The 20587-nt window shown below is 39.7% G+C and overlaps 1 protein-coding gene across 11 annotated transcripts in view; it reads left to right on the top strand.

Annotated features, from left to right (window-relative positions):
* Positions 1-20587, top strand: part of NELL1 (neural EGFL like 1) — a 411949-nt gene that overhangs the window by 234372 nt on the left and 156990 nt on the right. For all 11 annotated transcript variants that reach the window (XM_038406763.2, XM_038406768.2, XM_038406766.2 and 8 more), the window contains one exon: positions 878-1000. In XM_038406763.2, coding sequence (XP_038262691.1) covers positions 878-1000 — 123 coding nt within the window. The remainder of the gene's footprint in view (positions 1-877; positions 1001-20587) is intronic.

Raw genomic sequence — 20587 nt, 5'->3', positions numbered from 1 at the left:
GCACTGTGATTCCTTCACTTTAAAAAAAAAAGAGTTAACAAATTAACTTCAGTTAACATTAAATCATCATCCTCTTAAAACATGCAAGAGGCAGGCAAAACGCCACCATTATATTTCTGGGATGATGGCTCTTCTTTCTTCCGCTCCTTCCAACTCCTGCCACATGTGCAGAGAGAGGATCTGGCTGAGCTATACAAGAAGTGGGAGGCTTCAGGGTCAAGGTTGCTGGTTCTTTGCTAGAGTGGAGTGCAGTATCACACATAGTGATGGGAGGGAGCGGGAGAGTAAGTTGCAGGCCCTTCAGCCCTGTTTGCAGCTTGGGTAATGAAAGTAACACCTCACCCATATGTCTGGAAGGTGTTTTGGGAACCCTTGGTCTGGAAGGTGCCTTAGAAGTATAGAATATTATTATTTTATATTTTAAACCAAGCTTTAGCACAGCGTACATTTGTGCATATGAGAGGTTGTAACGGAAGTGCTGTTAGGCTTTAAAGACTATGCCGTCAATGTGCCTCACTGTAACCACTTATCTTGTATTTATATTTACCACGCTTGGTAGTGGGCAGTGATGGTGAGGCTTATCACATCAGAGATGCTGCAATGATAATCTTCTTCCTATCACTGTTATGGTAGCAGCGCTGTGTAGTTTGGCCAGATAGTTTTCTCCTTTTCAGTCTAAATAAACAAGCTACTCCTGCCATGAATATGTCATTATGTCCTGGAATTGAAGCATTCCATATTAGGCTCTTACATTTGAATCCCTGCTGTGTTCAACCATTGTGGCAACCTTAATATTTGTTCTAACTCAGTTTTCAAATGTCAGATCAACAAACTGAAAAACACATCTTTTTCTCTCTTGTATTTTTTTTTCTGGTAGAGCATGATGAATGTGGCAGCGGACAGCACAACTGTGATGAGAATGCAATCTGTACTAACACTGTCAGAGGACATAGCTGCACCTGCAAACCTGGATATGTGGGGAATGGGACCATCTGTCGAGGTAGGTCTGTTACTCTAGGAACTTGATAAAAGCCACAGACTCGATTAATATTTTTGACAGTCACCTAAGTTCTGGTAACTCATGATGCTGGGCTCTGTCAAAGATTCATTTTCTGAGTTATCACCTGGCAATTGTAGTATGCATAGAGAATTGATTTGTGCATAACCTCCTATCACAGGACAGTATTTTTTAAATTGTTTTAAAACTATTCTTTAGGTTTATTGCCAATTAAAGGTGTAATTTAAGCCTGTTTCATGCAGCTTTTAAACTGCATTCTTTGTCTTAAACTGAGCTAGTGTCAGATATGCCATGAGTTACCACCTTTGTGTTTTAAACTAGGTTCATGTAGCTTTTAAACTTGTATAATCTTTTAAACTAGCATTATGTAGCAATGCCATGGGCTATTAAAGTTACAGAAGTGATTGATAGGGATGTTTTTGTCCATGATGTGTTTTAATTTACAGCACACCTATAAAGTGAGGATCTGCATTTGGTAGATTTCACTGTAGCTTAGACCATGGGTGTCTGGAATCAGTCCATCTGGTTGTAAAATGGCAGTTTTTGTTGGTCCTTTTTTAAGAAAGAAAGATTAAGCTGTTTCATAAAGATAGAAGAGGAAATATATGCCATCAACCAGCTGGCTCACTAATGAGTGCAACTTGAAAATGTCATTGAATTGTGCCTGCAATGCCTGTCGTTGTTGTTGTTGTGTGTTTTAGGAATTACCTTGTCTCATAAAATGCTATTAATTGCTCCATCAGTGTTTCAACAATTCGTGGTTTCCAAAACACTATTGCCATAATGGCTAATTTGTTGGAAACTACTGCTGATGAAAAGTAATAGTCCATCCGGAAAACAATCATATGCACTTAGATTTGGGGAGAAATATTAGCTTCCTTTCAGTTTTATAAATTGGTAGTATTGTCTTGAAGTGATGGATGGCGAGCCACCACTTCCAGTTTAAATTCTTCACCAAGGTTTCCACCATCTATCAGGTATCAAAGTTGCATTTGACTAACTGTCTGGAGTGCACAACAATGTCAAGATATTTAGAAAAAATAAAATGGTTTCTAAATGAACATAGCAGGGACTGCAAAAATGAGAATGTAATGAAGACAATAGTCCAAATTCATCCTATATAAGTCAAAGAAGTCGCATCAAGAATCAGTTTTGCCCAGTATTTTCCGAATTCTTGCTTGCAGGGGTTGGTTGTAAGTTACAACATTTCCAAATAAAGTTTTGAGCAGGGGTGAATGAATTACTCTAAGTTTGACAATGGCTTTTCCCCCCTGTAGGCTATATAGGGTGTGGGACAACTCTTGACTCAAACAGGACATTTTTTTTGTTTTACTTTGCAGGGTTTGCACACCCAGAGTTTTACTTTGAGGTTCAGGTTGAAAGGACTGAAAAAACTTGAAGCAAAACTCATCCAGCACCATTTAGTTTAACCTGGTAGTTTAATAGGAAAATATTCAGGGTTCTTTTTTTTTTCTTTTTTTTTTTTATAAACCCTTTTAATGAACTTGTGCTGAGATTCAAGCTTAGAAATTCATCTGCTTTGGGATTTCATTTCATTTCGTTTTCAAATATTCTCCCAGCTTTGTTCTTGACATGACTAGAGTTATGCCACTGAATGAAGATATAACTGCCTTTTTGAAAAGTGGCTACCATGGAAATGCAAAAAACAGAGCTGTGGAATTTTGTGGTTGTTTACATCCCAACTGGGAAATATATCTACAGAACCCATGTTGAAAATTTTTGGAGCTTGTGAGTTTTATTCTCTAATATTCCAGATGGGAAGAAGCCCCTTAATGGGAAGCTGTGGAGAAATTGTTCTCTCACTACAGAAGGTGCTATGGATAATTTAGAGATGGTACTCGAGTGGTAAGAGACATGAGTATTCAGTAAACACGGAGGCTGGAAAATAATGGGCCAGATTGCTTAGTAGTAAAATTGCATAACATCAGTCAAGTCAAAGGAGCAATGTTGAAGATAACACCAGCTGAGGATCTGGCGCATATCATAATTTACTTGAATGGTCTAGAAGTGTTTTATAAACTTTTACAAATGGTATATATACACAACAATTATTTCCACTACTGACGTGACCCACATCTGGGGTGGAACAGGCAGCTTGTTATTGTCACACAGCAACACCACACACCAACAAGGAAAGGATGATTTTTGTAGCTGAAGCACAGGACTGGGAGTCTTTTCCTGATTCTGCCACATACTTCCCATGTTGCCTTGGGCAAGTCACATAACCATTCTGTACCTTATTTTCTGTATAAGTAAAATGTGGATGATGAAAACCATGTTGTGAGGCTTAATCAACAAACTCGGCAATCCTTGGAAGGCTCTATAGAATGTAGAATATTATTCTTAATATTTTAGGATAGCAAGTGTAGGGGAATAATGCAGCCAAATGAAACTACATGGAGAGCATTGGAGTAGGCATAATGAAAGTAGCCTAACAGTTGGCGGGGGGTGAGAAAGAGAAACAGTCAGGTAAAGTGGAAAGTAGAAAGAATCTGGGAAGTAGAGACGACCATCTGTTTTCCTTTATTAATAAAAATATTAGGAAGAGGAAAACAAAATAATTAATAAAAGTACACAGTAACAGGCAGCAAGTAGGTAAATTAATTTCATGCACAAAGGATTGTGTCTACTTCATCATAAATATAGTGGACTAGAGAATTTCAGAGTATAATTAAGGACAAAATGCTTTCAAAGTGGACATGGAAACAGTCAATAAGAAGAATGGTGTAAAAGGATGCAGACAAAAACAAAATGTCTGTTTAAAACAAAATGTTACACACCAAAATATATACTACTTAAGTTTAATTGACATAAAAATAGCAAGAGACCTGAAGATGAACAAAGGTAAACTTTTACAAATACATAAGAAGCAAACACATAGGCAAGAGACAGGAAGGTCTCTGCTGGGCAAGTGTAGAACGGTAAAGACAAATATGGCCTTTATTTGCTGTGGGCATAAACAAATTCTTGGTCTCAGTGTAGAAGTGGACTATAACATTGCAGAGACAAACATCTTGTTGTGGGAGAGATGGGAAAAGAAAGTTGAGGTAAGGTGGAATGGCAAGACTGTGTGATACGGTGTCGCAGCAAATAATAATCTTGACAAAATACCAGGTGCAGAGTCAGATAAATTACATCCTGGGACTTTTCAGGCAGTAGCAAGGAAAATGGGAACTCCTGTGGCAAAAGTATTTATAGCGCCAAAGACAGAGGACTGGAATGGGGCTAATATAATATAGAACTATGTACCTAAAAAGTTGCTTTTAGCTACAGAGAAAATGTCGGCAAGATTGATAAGGAAAAAGAATGTATAATATTATATGTACTGTTCAGAGAATAGAAATTAGCACAGATACATAAAGGAAACTCATGCCAATCAAGTTTGCTTGAATGACTTGAATTCATTATAGAATTAGTAGATAAAGATGAAATCATGGCTGTAGAGCAAATTAGCTAGACTTCAGGAGAGGACTTAATAGTGTAGCACAAAGCCAATTAATTTACAAAGACAGAATGCAAAGTAAAGTGGTTTAGTAATAGAGAGTCTCAAGAAAATGGAAAAGTTTAGGGTAGAGGATGGAGAATCATAGAATTGTAGGACTGGAAGGAATCTCGAGAGGTCTTCTAGTCCAGTCCCCTGCATTTAAGGTAGGACTCAGTATTATTTAGACCATCCTTGACAGGTGTTTGTCTAACTGTCTTAAAAATTGCCAATGACAGAGGTTCCACAATCCCCTAGGCAATTTATTCAAGTGTTTAAGCATCCTGACTGTTAGGAAGTTTTTCCTAATGTCCAACATAAATTTAAGCAATTTAAGCCCATTGCTTCTTGTTGTATCCTCAGAGATTAAGGAGAACAGTTTTTCTTCCTCCTCTTGTAAAAACATTTTATGTACATGAAAACTGTTATGTCCCTCCTCAGTCTACTCTTCTCCAGACTAAAAAAAAAAAACCCAATTTTTTCAGTTTTCCCTCAAAGGTAATGTTTTCTAATAATTTTTGTTTCTCTTCTCTGGACTTTCTCCAAGTTGTCCATATCTTTCCTGAAGTGTGGGGCCCAGAAAAGGACACAATACTTCAATTGAGGCCTAATCAGTGCAGAGGAGAGTGAAGAATTATTTCTCATGTGTTGCTTACAACACTCCTGCTAATACATCCCAGAATGATGTTTGCTTTTTTTGCAACAGTGTTACACTGTTGTTCTGTTGTTGACTCATATTTAGCTTGTGATCCATTATGACCCCCAGATCCCTTTCTGCAGTACTCCTTCCAAGGCAGTCATTTCCCATTTTGTATGTGTGCAACTGATTGTTTCTTCCTAAGTGGAGTACTTTGTATTTGTCCTATTGAGGTTCATCCTATTTCTCCTATTTCATCCATTTCTCCAGTTTGTCGAGATCATTTTGAATTTTAGTCCTGTCCTCCAAAGCACTTGCAGCCCCTTCCAGCTTGGTATCGTCCACAAACTTTGCCATTATCTAAATAATTGATGAAAATATTGAAGAGAACCAGACCCAGGACTGATCTCTGTGGGACCCCACTTGATACGCCATTCCAGCTTGACTGTGAGCCACTGATAACTACTCTCTGGGAACGGTTTTCCAACCAGTTATGCACCCACCTCATAGTAGCTCCATCTAGATTGTATTTCCATAGTTTGTTTATGAGAAAGTCGCATCAAAAATCAAATCGAATCAAAATCCTTACTAAAGTCAAGATAAACCACATTTACCACTTCCCCTCCTCTCATCCATAAGGCTTGTTACCCTGTCAAAGAAAGCTATTAGGTTGGTTTGACACAATTTTTTCCTGAGAAATCCATGTTGACTGTTACTCATCACCTTATTATCTTCTAGGTGTCTGCGAATTGATTGGTTAATTATTTGCTCCGTTATCTTTCTGGGTACTCAAGTTAAGCTGACTGGTCTGTAATTCTCCCGATTGTCCTTATTCCCTTTTTTATAGATGGGCACTATATTTGCCCCTTTCCAGTCCTCTGGAATCTCTCCCACCTTTCAGGACTTTTCAAAGATAATCTCACTAATGGCTCAGATATCTCTGCAGTCAGTTCTTTGAGTATTCTGCGATGTATTTTATCAGGCCCTGGTGACTTGAAAACATCTAACTACAGATGTGCCACTTCTTCAGTTTGCTGTACATGAGTGACCCTGTATCAGGCCATCATTTCACTAGTAGATAGAAATAGAGTCAACAAGATTGAAAATTATTTAAGAAGATCAAATTTATGGGGAAAATGTCACCCACTGATTTATCTGGAGAAGAAATAAGGATAGGCATGTTAAAGTGTCTTGAGGGTTACAAACATATCTGAATGTGTAAGTGGGGGAGATGATGTAAGAAGACCTCTTCTTGTCTCTGTTTACAGCTGTGTAAGAATAAAGCCACAGTCTTGATTCTTGCACAAGGTCTAGGCATGTGTAGCACAGATAGTAGCAATAGGCACACCAAAGAGTCCAGAGTGACTGTATTATAGAGAAAGGGTACATGCTGCTCCATTACAGAGATTGGTGTAACTCCTGATTAGTGTGCACTCTTCTGATGTTCCTGTGCGAATTCTTCTCAGGGCTTGAATATGGGAATTGAGTAAAAGGAAACAGAGTTAAATGGTTTTCTGTGACTTTAATCCCTGGTGAGCTGTGCATGTTAGTGCTGGTGTCATAGCACCAGTGTCCACGTTGCTGAAAAAGAAAAGAGGCACTGAATTCACTTTTCACCCCTCCTTGTGTCTTTGGCTGGTCCAGAGATCCAAAAGATCTGGGGCCCTCAGATAGTGGCATCGGGGGAGGGAGTACATTTTTATGATTGTAGCAAGTGGTCATTTTTGGGATTCTGGTCATGGCAAATGAGAAGAAAACATGAAGTACTGCAAGTTATTTTTTTCTACTTCTGACCTAAATTCTGGATCCTTATAGGTTCATAACAAGCTCATAGTGGAGCTACTGTGTGCAAATCTGTATGCTATGCTGTAGAAAGGGCATGCTCAAATTGCAATGGAGAACAACCACATGGTTCAGGAATATACAACTTTGTAAAGAACATAGCTAGGCTTGCTGTATTTAGCTTGGAGAAAGACAGAGGATAGAGAATGTTCACGCTATTATATATGATCCTGAAGGGAATTGTTTGTCAGCAGCTGAGAAAGTAACATGAGGCCATAGACTAACGTCAAAGAGGAGGACTAGCATATTAGCAATCTAGGCAGATTTTAATTCTGCACCAAATAGATGACATTTGATATTGACTGCCTAAGAAACAGAATTTTGTGTATGTCAGTATGAAAGGGGTTTGCAGACCCATTTTTCAGAGAGAAAAGGTCACTATCAAGTGTTTGGGTTGAGATCATAGAATCATAGAATCATAGAATATCAGGGTTGGAAGGGACCCCAGAAGGTCATCTAGTCCAACCCCCTGCTCAAAGCAGGACCAAGTCCCAGTTAAATCATCCCAGCCAGGGCTTTGTCAAGCCTGACCTTAAAAACCTCTAAGGAAGGAGATTCTACCACCTCCCTAGGTAACGCATTCCAGTGTTTCACCACCCTCTTAGTGAAAAAGTTTTTCCTAATATCCAATCTAAACCTCCCCCATTGCAACTTGAGACCATTACTCCTCGTTCTGTCATCTGCTACCATTGAGAACAGTCTAGAGCCATCCTCTTTGAAACCCCCTTTCAGGTAGTTGAAAGCAGCTATCAAATCCCCCCTCATTCTTCTCTTCTGCAGACTAAACAATCCCAGCTCCCTCAGCCTCTCCTCATAAGTCATGTGCTCTAGACCCCTAATCATTTTTGTTGCCCTTCGCTGTACTCTTTCCAATTATCCACATCCTTCCTGTAGTGTGGGGCCCAAAACTGGACACAGTACTCCAGATGAGGCCTCACCAGTGTCGAATAGAGGGGAACGATCACGTCCCTCGATCTGCTCGCTATGCCCCTACTTATACATCCCAAATGCCATTGGCCTTCTTGGCAACAAGGGCACACTGCTGACTCATATCCAGCTTCTCGTCCACTGTCACCCCTAGGTCCTTTTCCGCAGAACTGCTGCCGAGCCATTCGGTCCCTAGTCTGTAGCGGTGCATTGGATTCTTCCATCCTAAGTGCAGAGATGAAATGAGATGAAGTCAACTGGTTTGTATTTTCTTGTTTTATGAAACGAGACCTTGATGTAGTATACTGGCCTTTCCTAGCTCATAGTTCCTCTTCTACAAATGTGTTTCATAGGACCAAATTCTGCCCATGGCTGCATTTAAAGTGATTTTATTAACTTCTTAAACAAGGTAAATCTATAGCTATTCCCCTTAGGGATGAGAGATAAGTGATCATCCTTGTAGCTCTCACTACTGCAGAGTTAGCTGAACTTAGACAAGTGCAGGCACTTGCCTATTGCATTTTGAGTACTGTGTGTAATGGTTAGATTTACCATTTTATTAATATCTCATTTTGGATTTTCAATGACGTGTAAATTTAGGAGAAAAGTTAAAATGATTTTAAAAACCCCCTCAGAAACATTGGAAGCATGTTCTTATTATTTCAGCAAGATTACAGCTTCTGCATTAGACTTCAGTCACTGTGACAAAGTTCCTTCTCTAGCTTGGTGGGTCTTGCGCTTACTGGCAGATTTGCTTGCCTTGGAGCTTCATGGCAGCCCTCAGTTTGGCTGTTTTCATAAACCCACAGTCCAGGTCAACTCCTCCTGTGTCTGACCAGGAGTTGGGAGGTTTGGGGGGAACCTGGGCCTGCCCTCTACTTCGGGTTCTAGCCCAGGGCCCTGTGGAATGCAGCTGTCTAGAGTGTCTCCTGGAACAGCTGTGCAACAGCTACAACTCCTTAAGCTACTTCCCCATGGCCTCCTCTCAACACCTTCTTTATCCTCACCATAGGACCTTCCTCCTGGTGTCTGATAATACTTGTACTCCTCCTCCTCCAACAGTATGCATTCTCACTCTCAGCTCCTAGTACCTCTTGCTCCCAGCTCCTTACACGCCCATCACAAACTGAAGTGAGCTCCTTTTTAAACCCAGGTGCCCTGATTAGCCTGCCTTAATTGATTCTAGCAGCTTCTTGATTGGCTGCAGGTGTTCTAATCAGCCTGTCTGTCTTAATCGCCTCCAGAAGGTTCCTGATTGTTCTGGAACGTTCCCTGTTACCTTACCTTACCCAGGGAAAAGGGACCTACTTAATCTGGGGCTAATATATCTATCTTCTGTTACTCTCCTGTAGCCATCTGGCCCGACCCTGTCACATCACATATTCACTGATGAAACATCCTACTTTCTATAGATGGCGGTTCACATAGTTAGATTACAGTCCTAAACGTCGGAGTGAACAGATGCATCCTATTCCTGGTGTCTGGGAAATGAAACCACAAAAACTTTCAGAAGTTCTAATACCAAATTGTCAGGGACAGCATTATTATGATTGTCCCTAGGAAAGGCTGAGATTTGGTGTGTCTTCTGTTATATTCCCATACGTTCTCTCAGCGAATTCACCAAGTCCATGATTTATGTTGTTTCTTTTTCTAGTGGCAACCAGACACTTTTATTTCTCAATCATGTTTCATAACCTTTCAGTGCTGCAGCTTGTGCAAAAGATGGTAGGGTGCAATTGAGTCCCAAAGAGGAATGCCATTATTTTAAAATATGGGGAGGGGTTAAATGCTAGTGGAAGATCAGGGAAGATCTGGACTGGCCTGGTAGTGTAGTTCTGATTCCTTCATAGATACGTGCCTTGGAAGACGCCTATGGCTACCACTGAAAGTTGTAATTCCACTTAATGGCCATCTCATTTGTATTTATAGACAGCTGTGGAAGTGTGACCAAAACACAGTGGGCAGTAGGCCACGTCTTTTACAAGGTAACAAGAATGTGGAGATTATAATTTTAATACTTTCAAGATGGCTACTGGATGATAATGATAGGGGCTTGAAAATGACTTTTTCTAGCTTAAATCAATAAAGTAATTCTTTTTCACATTGTCTAAATAACGTTTTAGATAACTGAATGGATAACTTGTTTATTCAAACAGTAAGTACCGTATTTTCCGTAACTATACCCTTCTTGGTAATTTCAAAAATGGATATGTTTAATAGTATTGAAACGCAATTCATGAGCTGACAGAAATGTCACCTAAAGAGGTTTAATCTGAGTGTGTGAACTGATAACATTTTTAATAAGGGAAAAAAATCTACATACTTATGGGAAATGATAGTGAAACAGATAGAGGAGAAAGTAAAATGAACATAGAGAAAATACAGATGAGAAACAATTGGGTGAAGGGAGTATAAGTAAAAGGACAGGTATATCTTGAATGGAAAAGAGGGAACATGAGATCATATTTGTCAGAATCTGTTTCCACATTAGGTAGACAGAGAAATGCCATCAAGTTGAGTGTAGGGACTTGCTTCATTTGGCCAATAATAGATAATTATCATTAGTTGATGTGTATCTCATCAGTTCTTCTTGCTAAATAATGGATTGACTGCACAGTAGTAAAAAATTAGGAGAAAAATGTTACTAAAATGCAATAATAAAGCCACTAGTGGATATGAAACTGATTTCTACTGATTTCAGCAGGTACGAGCCACCAAGACTCTTTTATTCAGATTTTTTCCTCACATCTGTTTTACACTATTGTAACTCTAGTGATTTAATTGTAACTATTCCTGGTTTTTGCTGGTGTAAATGAAAGAAGGATCAGGTCACTTGGTTTTATTTCTTCCTCTGCCATTGACTCACTTTGTAAATATCATTGAATCTCTTTACACCTCAGTTTGCCCATCTGTAAATAGGGTATTCTTAATTTTAGTTATCTTTGTGTTACAAAATTCAGTTTTAGCAAGAGTGTGATGGGGCATTCTCCCCACACTAGCGCTGGAGCAGTTAATATAAGAAAGAGAGGGCAATTAGCCATAGGCTGCACCTGGGAAGGTGCTAGGATACAATATGGCTTAATTGGCAATGATGATTACTTGGGCAGAAAGATGTGGGACTTCTGTAAAGCCAGGGAGCTGGCAACAGATCCTGAAGTCACACTCCCTGATACAAAGGGAGAGAGTAGGCCCTGTAATAGGAAATAGGAAGCAGTTCCAGGAAGGAGCAGTAAAGGCTGGGAGAATAAAGACCTGAACTGCTGAGTCAAGGGTCCCTGGATTGTAACCTGCTGGAGAAGGCAGGCCTGGGTTCCTCTACAATACGGTCTAGGAGTGGCATGCCAGGAGCAGCCTATTTGGGGACTGCTGGGGACAGTTTGATTATAGCCCAGGCAGGGGTAATTTCAATGTGTTTTTTGCGGAGGGCTAAACCATTAAGAGGAAAGCTCCAGGAGCATGAGAGAGCCCATGCAGTGAGTGAATGGGATGATGGACTCGGCAAATGTCAGACTATGTGGCAAGCTAATCCCCAGATGGGCAACTAGGAAGTGCCAGAGCATCAAGAAAGCATGCTTTGTCACAAAGTGCTTTAAGCCTTTATTTTGTAAAAACCTTATTGGAAATGGCAAAACCCAAAATGTAGAATGCAAACTTTGAAAACAATTTGAATTTTTAGTGATGATTTAATGAAAAAATGAATGGATAAGAAAGAATAATAAAAGTTTAAAAATCATCCCTGTTGACAATTTCCCCCCACTGGATTCTCACACTTTTCTTTGTGTGCCTTTTGCTCTGACCTTGGCAGTGTTAGGGAAGACTGACATCCCAAATGTCTGCATTGTGTGACAAGCAAATGTGCTTATGTGTTCATATAATTGCTATAAAAGCATGTGGTTTTGCTGAGGCATAGATGGGTTTTGGTATCCATTGGAGGCTCTCCAGCTGATGGGGCAAACCATCGTGTTATACTGACTTGTGAGTCAGTAATGGTTAGCATTGTGAAAAGAAAAGGAGTACTTGTGGCACCTTAGAGACTAACAAATTTATTTGAGCATAAGCTTTCGTGAGCTACAGCGATGAAGTGACCTGTAGCTCACAAAAGCTTATGCTCAAATAAATTTGTTAGTCTCTAAGGTGCCACAAGTACTCCTTTTCTTTTCGCGAATACAGACTAACACGGCTGCTACTCTGAAACCTGTATTGATCCAGTAACCTTTTATAGGCTGGGAACTAATTCTGGGAAGATATTTAATTCCCCAGGCAGGTTTTTCTTTTCTTTTTGTACTGAATGATCCACATGAGATAAGCTTGCTAGTTTAATTCCAAGCAATAGCAATTTCATAACCACTCAGTCAGTATCAACAAACAAGAAACTTAAAAAAGACCATGTCTTTATGTATTGGTTCCAGATAATACAGTCTGTTTAACACTGCTGGGAATCCAAGACTTTCAATATTAAACGTATTCATTGCTTTTCTCTGGCTTTTTTTAAAAGAAGCTTTGCTTTCTAAAAGCAAAAATATAAGGATTTTTCTTGGTTTTAATCACATTATTATCCACTTTTCATTTATCCCAGTTCTGGTCTGCTGTGACACCATTTCCATAATTAACTGTTTCCATTAGCAGCAGGTCCTGTGACTTCTCAGAACCCCAGTATAGCAAAGGAGACTGAGCTGAAGTCCATTGAAGTCAATGGTAGTCTTTCCAGGTGTCATTGAATGGTTGAAACTCACAGATGCCATCTTACTTAATATTTTCTTTCTTGCCTAGATATTAAGATCTTGTTTGAGTTTCAACAGTATCTAGAATGGTTCAAAACCTTGAACATGTTCTTCACTTGAAAGGCTGATTTGCTGTCTTTGGAACAATAGAGTTTATGCTCTAGTCACTCAATTTGCACTATCTAGTTGGCTTCAGTTTGTAATTGTTAGAATGTACTGTTAGCTCTACCTTTCATATTTTGGAATGTAACTGCACCAGGGAACACGAGGAGCCTACCTGCAGTTACTTGGAACAGAATGCTTAGTCTTTTCATGATGGGTGTAAAATCATTTCACCAGGAGCATCTTGAAATACCTCATTGCAAAGAATCTATCACAACATGGGCTCAATCTTCCTCCTGGTCCCAGCAGTATGCAGCTCTCTGTGTATTGTGAAATCAGTTAGTTATGCAACCAGTTCAGCACTAGTGTATGTAAACCAAACAGTCCTTGAATGGCAAAATGATGCCATGGATCAAAGTATGAATCCCCATGTATTCACAATAGGAAATAACCAAACAATATTCAAAACTGAGTGTTCATAGCGCAGTCAAACATATAATAATAACAACAATTGCAGTTTTGATTATAATACTAGTTGTTGTTGTTTTATTTAAGGGCAGATGCTACTATGGATGAATTTGGCCCACTAATTTATCCTTATAACAGGTCGGAAAGGTATGTAAGTATTATCCACAGTCTACAGATAGGAAAGTTGAGGCAGAGAAGTTAAGTCGCATGTCTGAGGCCACAAAGGGAATCAGAATCTGAGCTGGATTAAAACTCGGATTTCCTTGATTCTCAGTCCTATTTCTAAACTACTTGACCTCATTTCCTTCTATTTATAAATTGCACCCAAAGTATGTTAAAAGAACAAAGTTTGCAAAGTTAAGCATTCAAAAGTTAGAAAATGCCAGACAGGTCCTCATTTCAGGAAAAATTCAGGGGTTGTAGTGGGCAAAGTTGTGTCTGCATATAGAACATTATATATAGTTATATCCTGCAAAGTTGGGAGTGGGTGGGAGAGGCAGAAAATGGAAGACACGGTGGAACATATAGCCCTATGAAAAGTCCGAGGGCAACTTCCCTTCTTGCCCCAAAAGCAAATGATGACCCTGATGCCAGCATTAACTCCACAGCACGGTCCTCTGTTGTTTGAGCTGATGGGGTAACTGATGGCAATAGCAGTTTATCTTCTCCGGACCTGCTTCATTTACAGTGGAAGGCTAACCTGTAACAACATCCTGTTTTTTTGAGCTCTGTTTCACAATGAGCACAAGTTCTCATTGATCTGTCCACTCACCTAGCTTTGTTAGTAGGGTGACCATATGTCCCATTTTGGCCAGGAGAGTCCCTTTTTTAAGCCCTGTCCTGGCTGTTCTGACTTTTTTTGGCAAAACTGGACATTTGTCTTGGATTGCTCTTGCCAACTGATCATCAGAGGAACATGCAGGGGGAGGGGGGAGAGGCAACGCCAGTCCCGCATGGGAGGGAGGGCTCAGAAGAGTGGCTTGGGCCAGGCTGGCCATGGGCAGGTGGCAGGGGGGTTCGGGCTGTCCAATGCGTGGCGAGGTGAGGGGGGCCTCAGGCTGGCCTCGTGTGGGGGCGGGCAGGCATCAGGGAGGGCTGGGGCTGGTCCTGGTCCTGCACGGGGAGGGAGTTGGACCCTGGGGTGTTCCATTTTCCCTTTGGGAAAATTTGGTCACCTGATTCATTAGGTCCCTCTACATTTCTTCAAACTCTTCCCCAGTCTTGGCGAACCTAAATAATATTGTAGCAGCTGCAAATTGTGCCACCTCATCGATCACCCCCTTTTCCGGATCACTGGTAATTATATTAAATACCCCCAGTCCTAGCATGAAATCTTTTGTGATTCCATTGTTACCCTTTTGGAATATTGAAAATTGGCCATTTATTATTTCTTTTTGTGTTCTGTTTTTAGCCAGTTTCTAACATGTAACAGTACTTTAATTCTCAGATCATAGGTATTTGGTTTCTTTCATATCTTCTTGTTGGATGCTTTTGACATGAAAGCTGCATGCTTTTAACATCAAACAGCAATGACTTATTGAAGTCATATGGTGGTTTCATCACATAACGAACAAGGATGTCAGGCGTCAGACCAACCAGCCTTCATGGTCTTGCCAAGTGGTCTTGCCAGCTCAGGTGGCTTGACCATCAGCTCCATATGCCAGAGTGTATCTCAGCCTGCCAGATTCATGTATTTGATTACGGCCTCATGCATGCTGGAGAGAAGTTGTGGTTTCCGACCTCGCCCACTTTAGCCATACAGTAGAGCAGGGCAGCGTGTTGGAAGGAGACTGGGCTGTCTGGAAATGGATGATCTGAAGTGTGCACTCCACGAGCAGGAGAATTAATGAATGAAGATCCTCTTATGAAGGACTTTGCCAAAGGTTTTTGGAAAGTGTTCTCTGGGGCAAGAACAATCTTTTCTTCTGTATTGTTTCATTGTCCACTACAATGAAGCTCCAATCCTGACGGGAGTCTTCAGACCCCTTGACATTAAGTCAGTTGGTTCTTTTTATCTATTGTATTGCATCAAAAGCATCCAATAAGTAGATATTAAAGAAACCAAAGAATTCAAATAGACTGGAGAGGCATGATTTTCCTTTAGAGAAGACATGCTGGTTTTGCTCCTCTAATTCCATGTTAATCTGACTATTTTTTAAATTCTCAGTTATTGTTTCAATGCAATTTCCTAGTATTAATAAAGATATGTTTATTGGCTTGTAATTCCCATGATCATTATCTGTAGCACTTTTCTTTTTTCTTTTTCTTTTTTTAAAAAGGATACAACATTTGCTACTGTCCCAGTGTTTGGATATAGGAGCTGTTTCTAATGAGACATTGCATATTTTTGTTAGTAGCTCAACTACTTCATCCCTCCACACTCCTGGATAAATACTGCCATCCAGTCCTAAAGATGTGTTGCTCCTTCATTTATCAATCGTATACAGTTTTTACAAATCATTAACGTTTTTATTACATTGAAGTAGTCTTTTGATTAGTGTTGGGTAGCTATTTTTGGTCAAATAGTAAATTTGCTGAAAAATGCCGTTTTCAAATGATCAAAACTATTTGAATTGGGGTTAAATTTGGAAAAACGTTTTGGCCAAATAAGAGACAAAAATGAATAAGTTGAAATGGTTGGTTTCTACACTTTTGAAACCAAATGTCTTGAAGCATTATTTTGAAATCAAAAGTCATCTTGAAATTTAGATACTTTTTTTTTAATTAAATCTAACAAAACAAGCAGAAACAACTAACTGAAAAAACAAAATTGACTTGTTTGACCCAAAATGAAATTTATTTTGTTTTGGCAAGGAAAAACAAAAAAAAAATTCAATTTGAAACTAACAAAACTTCTGTGTGTACCTGCTGCTAGAGGGGGTGGAGTTGCATTCTTTGCCAGCGGGTTTCACAGTTGTTTGCTAGGCAGCAAAGGAATGTTGAGACTTGGAAATAACAGATTCGGATTCCATGTTGTTGTGTGCTCTAATGGTTGTAACACTTCCTGGGGGTACCCAGGGTTGTGAGGCACCTCACTATCACTTGACCTTAACAAGAGGAAGCCTTGTCTGTGCCTGCTGTGCGTCAACTCCTTGACTCCACCAGCCAGGGGCAACACGAGCACTGCCCTTTTAGCCTATACAGGCTCTGCTGTCTCTCTGCAGGTTAGCAATAGGCACGTTCTATCCCCCAAGCCCTCTGAGCAGCCCACTGGAGCATCCACTCCCTGTTCCATGGGACACTTGCGGTATTCGTAGATCTGCTGTTCCCAAAAGATGCAGTATTCCTGAGCTTACCAGTTACACCTCAAATCAGCACTGCACTGAACATCAAGCGCTTAATTAAGTTTATAGTAAAAACAAGTTTATTTAACAAAGTACAGGTGATAACAAGTAGAAATATGGGGAACAAATAGTTACATGTAAAATAAAACCATAACATGCATTCTAGAACCTAGACTTAATTAACAAAATACCATCATGTCTAATAAAGTATTGTTCATCAGTGTTTTCAAGCCAGGCAGGCTTTGATCCGTTTTTCATAAGAGAAGCAACACTGTCAGCTTGTTTGCTCAGTTAAGGATACTTTGTGACTCTGCACCCCCAAATATACACCAACGTTTCATTGTCTTTACTTGTAAAGATAATGCCCTCCTGCTGTTTATTTTTTCCTGTGGCTTCTCTCCCTTGCTGACTTCACAATCTCTTCATTGGCATTTGGCTCAGTATACCAAAAAGTACCCCTTGTAAGACACAAAATTCCCCATACATTTGTGACCAGAGAGAGAGAGAGAGAGAGTGAGAGAAACATTGTCTGCCTTCAGTTTTAAAGGAGCCTGTTTAAGGCATGTCACCTCTTGGTAACCTGATTTAACTTGAAGGCTTTGAAAACATAATTTCCAGTTTAGATACATCACTCCTTAAATATTATCCTTATATACATTTTGAAATAATTATAATGATCAGTGGGCTACTAGCTCTTGATAGAGATCTTACATGCCACCATTTGATAAACTTAATATGCATATATCTGACCCAGGAGATCCCTTTAAAATTCTATCCCCCTGAAATGAAGAGGTCCCTAGGTCACAGTGGTTACATTACAGACCTCTCTACCTCTCTTCCCTCCCCAGCTTCTCCCTGTCAACTTCTGCTCCTATCTCCACTTTCCCTGCCCACATTCCTTTCTCTTCTGTCTGTTTCCTATGCTTGTACCCATCTGCCCCCTCCACAGTTCCTGGCCTTCTCTGCTCTGTTCGTATTCTCTCCACCATCTTCTTCCCCTGCCATGTTCTGCCCTATTTGGCTCCTGTTCCTCATTACTCACCCCTCAGCATTCAAGTCATGGAGCTTCCTTTTTCTCTTCCACTCTGCCTGGGCAACCACAGAGGAAGCATTAGAAATACATAAGAGACATTCTCCCCACTTTCAGTTCTGGGGACTGGGGCCACATTGGCCCCTAGTAAGAGGGAGGAGTTTTGGCAGCCCCTTTAAACCTAGGATGGAGCATGTTCAGTTGCTCTGTGCAGATGATGTGCACGGTCTTGTCAGCATGTCAGAGCTGTGATGTGGTGGAGCATGCTCAGCCCATATGGAACTTTGAGGGAATTCAGCTTCCAAACTCTTAAATAGGTCTGTACTAAGATTTTTCAGTGGCTCATAACTTGGCCAAATTTGGTTAGATTTTTACAGGGATGGAAAAAGGCAAATGCCTGACACAAAAGTCATCCTGATGCCAAATTTGAAGTCCCTGCTTCAAAGCATGGGGAAACTGGAGCTTTTGGTAATAATTGTTTAATATGGGGAAAACATTGTACTGTTCCCTATTTTTTTCCTGAGCAATGGCTGAGCTTGAGTTGAAATTTTGTAAAATAATTCAGTGTATGCTAGTTATCCAGCATGGGAAAACTTTAAGTGGAGCAATGTTAACTGGGTACTATAATGTATAGTACTGGACAGCTTTAACTATAGACATCTCCTGTTCTGCCTATTTGTTTAACTGGTTTAGAATAAGTCCTGCAGTTGAAATTGCCACTTATTTGTTGAGTATTAGATATAGGAATTTTAGAAGCCATGTGGGATGCTTGACAGGCTCATTTGCATGCTAATACCCAGAATGCTTTTCCATCTCACAGCTAACAAATTTATTAGAGCATAAGCTTTCGTGAGGTACAGCTCACTTCATCGGATGCATCCGATGAAGTGAGCTGTAGCTCACGAAAGCTTATGCTCTAATAAATTTGTTAGTCTCTAAGGTGCCACCTCCTTTTCTTTTTGCGAATACAGACTAACACGGCTGCTACTCTGAAACATCTCACAGCTGTTTCACAGTGGCGCTGGTGTCCTAGCTCCTGGAACATGCTGAAAAGTTTAGGCACCCTTGTGTGTTCAGAGAGGTTTTTATCTATAGTGTTGTGCAGTAAAAATAATAAATGTGACTATGCTAAGTGAGCATATGCTAAGTACAAGACTAATTGCTAGACTAAATAGTATACTCGTAATGGTACCTGAAAAAAAATGCAATGGTGAAAAACATCCATTTCAGAGTCTGCTAAAAAAAAGAAATAGTTATGAAGAGTACACCATCAAAATGAATTATTGAACAAATTCAGTGCATAAACTGCAATGAAGATGCAAGTTAAAATAGCTTAGGATACATTAAGTGTAAAGAGAATGAAAAGTTAAGATACATCAAGGAGATGTGGAGGTTGAAAGTGGCCTTTCAACATCATTTGAGATTTGAGTCATCCCAAAGGTAAAGCTGAATGTTTCATATGACAGAAAAACTGGCGGGCTTGCCTTAGATATTTCTGAAGTGGTAGAGCTCCATGAGTTGTATGGGGCCCTACCATGACCTGCATTCATCACCCAGCTTGTAAAGATTCCAGCAGCCAGGTGCATCACTTGATAGGATTTGCAGCTTTATCCTTTAAGTTGTGTCCATATAGATGGAAATTGTTGGGTTGAGTTTTTGAAATTAAGCTTCCTGGTGACTAATTATCACCAGAACCCTGTTCCTACATGGCAGGTTTAAACCTTGACATCTGGAATCCAGGTATATTTCAAGGCTGTAAAATTTTAACTACAAGTAATACAAGATCACTTATGAACTTTTGATAGTCTGTTGCAAGCCATGCTTTATCTGTGTATACAGCATGTATCCTAATTAACTGTCTGACTGACTGAAAGATCATATTTTCTTGTTTAATCTTTTTCTACTGTAGTTCTCTTGAGAACCATTTCACAAATATAATAAAATTCCTACTCTTTATTCCCCTGATCTTAAACTAAGATGTATTTTGAAATTTTAAAGTACACTTAGTACAACAGTTGAAGGATGGACTTCCTGCTAGGCTGCTGCACCAAGGGACTGTTTGATAGCTGTGAAGAACCCAGTTCTACTGTCCCCCAGTCCAGCAGCTTTGGGCTATAAGACAGGAACATCTAGAAACTTCTCTTCAATTCTGTTATAGGACAGTGGTTGGAACCAGAATAAGTATGAATGGGAATTTGAAAAGATGATGTCCCTCGTGTCTGATGGTGATCACTTGGGACAAAGTGATTTTGAATGATCCATTTTTTTCATTGTATAAGCATCAAAATTCTGAAATGGCTCAGGCATTAAATGTTTTCCCATTACATATTCTGTTTAAAATTGGCTTGGATGATTACTCTTGTCCCTGGAAGAGTACACCAATAGCTGTTGTAAACAACACCTTGCACACATAATCTACATCATAAGGAATCTAATAAGCCATCCATCCTAAAGTTAGATTTTACAAAGCTGGAGCAATATTTCTTCAGTTGGGTGCTTAAAATTGAAAATAAAATGTGCATATTAAATAGAAATGTGATATATGCATGGGAACATGATTTTGGATGTTTTTATGATGTGTTTCTAAGTTCTGAGTTGTGATTATTTTTTATATAGGTTTCAAAAACTTTTATATTGCTTTTTCCTAGCAGCCACTGAGAAATATGCAGGCCTTCAGTGCTCATAAAATATGCCATAGAGTGTGACTGAATTTAATTTTAAGCAAACCTGGCATATTATATTTGCATCTGAATATAGTTATTTAATTCTTATCACTTAATATTCTTCCTGACATTCCGACCCTGATGAGCACCATAAACCATGTCTCCCAGGTTATATCAGACACGTCCAGTCATGATTACATTCATTTTAGATCGGCTTGTTGAGCACATGTTAATAAGGTAATATATAAGTGGACAGAGAGTCTATTCTTCCCTTTGAAATTAGGTTTGACAGACAGTATTTCAAGTTGCCTCAGGAGCCTAAAATATTACTACCTGTGCGATTATATAGGTATCATGAAAGAAAGCATCTTCATTAAGAGTTTGTTCATGCAC

Source organism: Dermochelys coriacea, chromosome 6, assembly GCF_009764565.3.
Source record: "Dermochelys coriacea isolate rDerCor1 chromosome 6, rDerCor1.pri.v4, whole genome shotgun sequence".
NCBI classification, from domain to species: domain Eukaryota; kingdom Metazoa; phylum Chordata; order Testudines; family Dermochelyidae; genus Dermochelys; species Dermochelys coriacea.
Note: the sequence above shows the minus strand (reverse complement) of the source record. Positions and strands in the feature narration are given on the sequence as shown.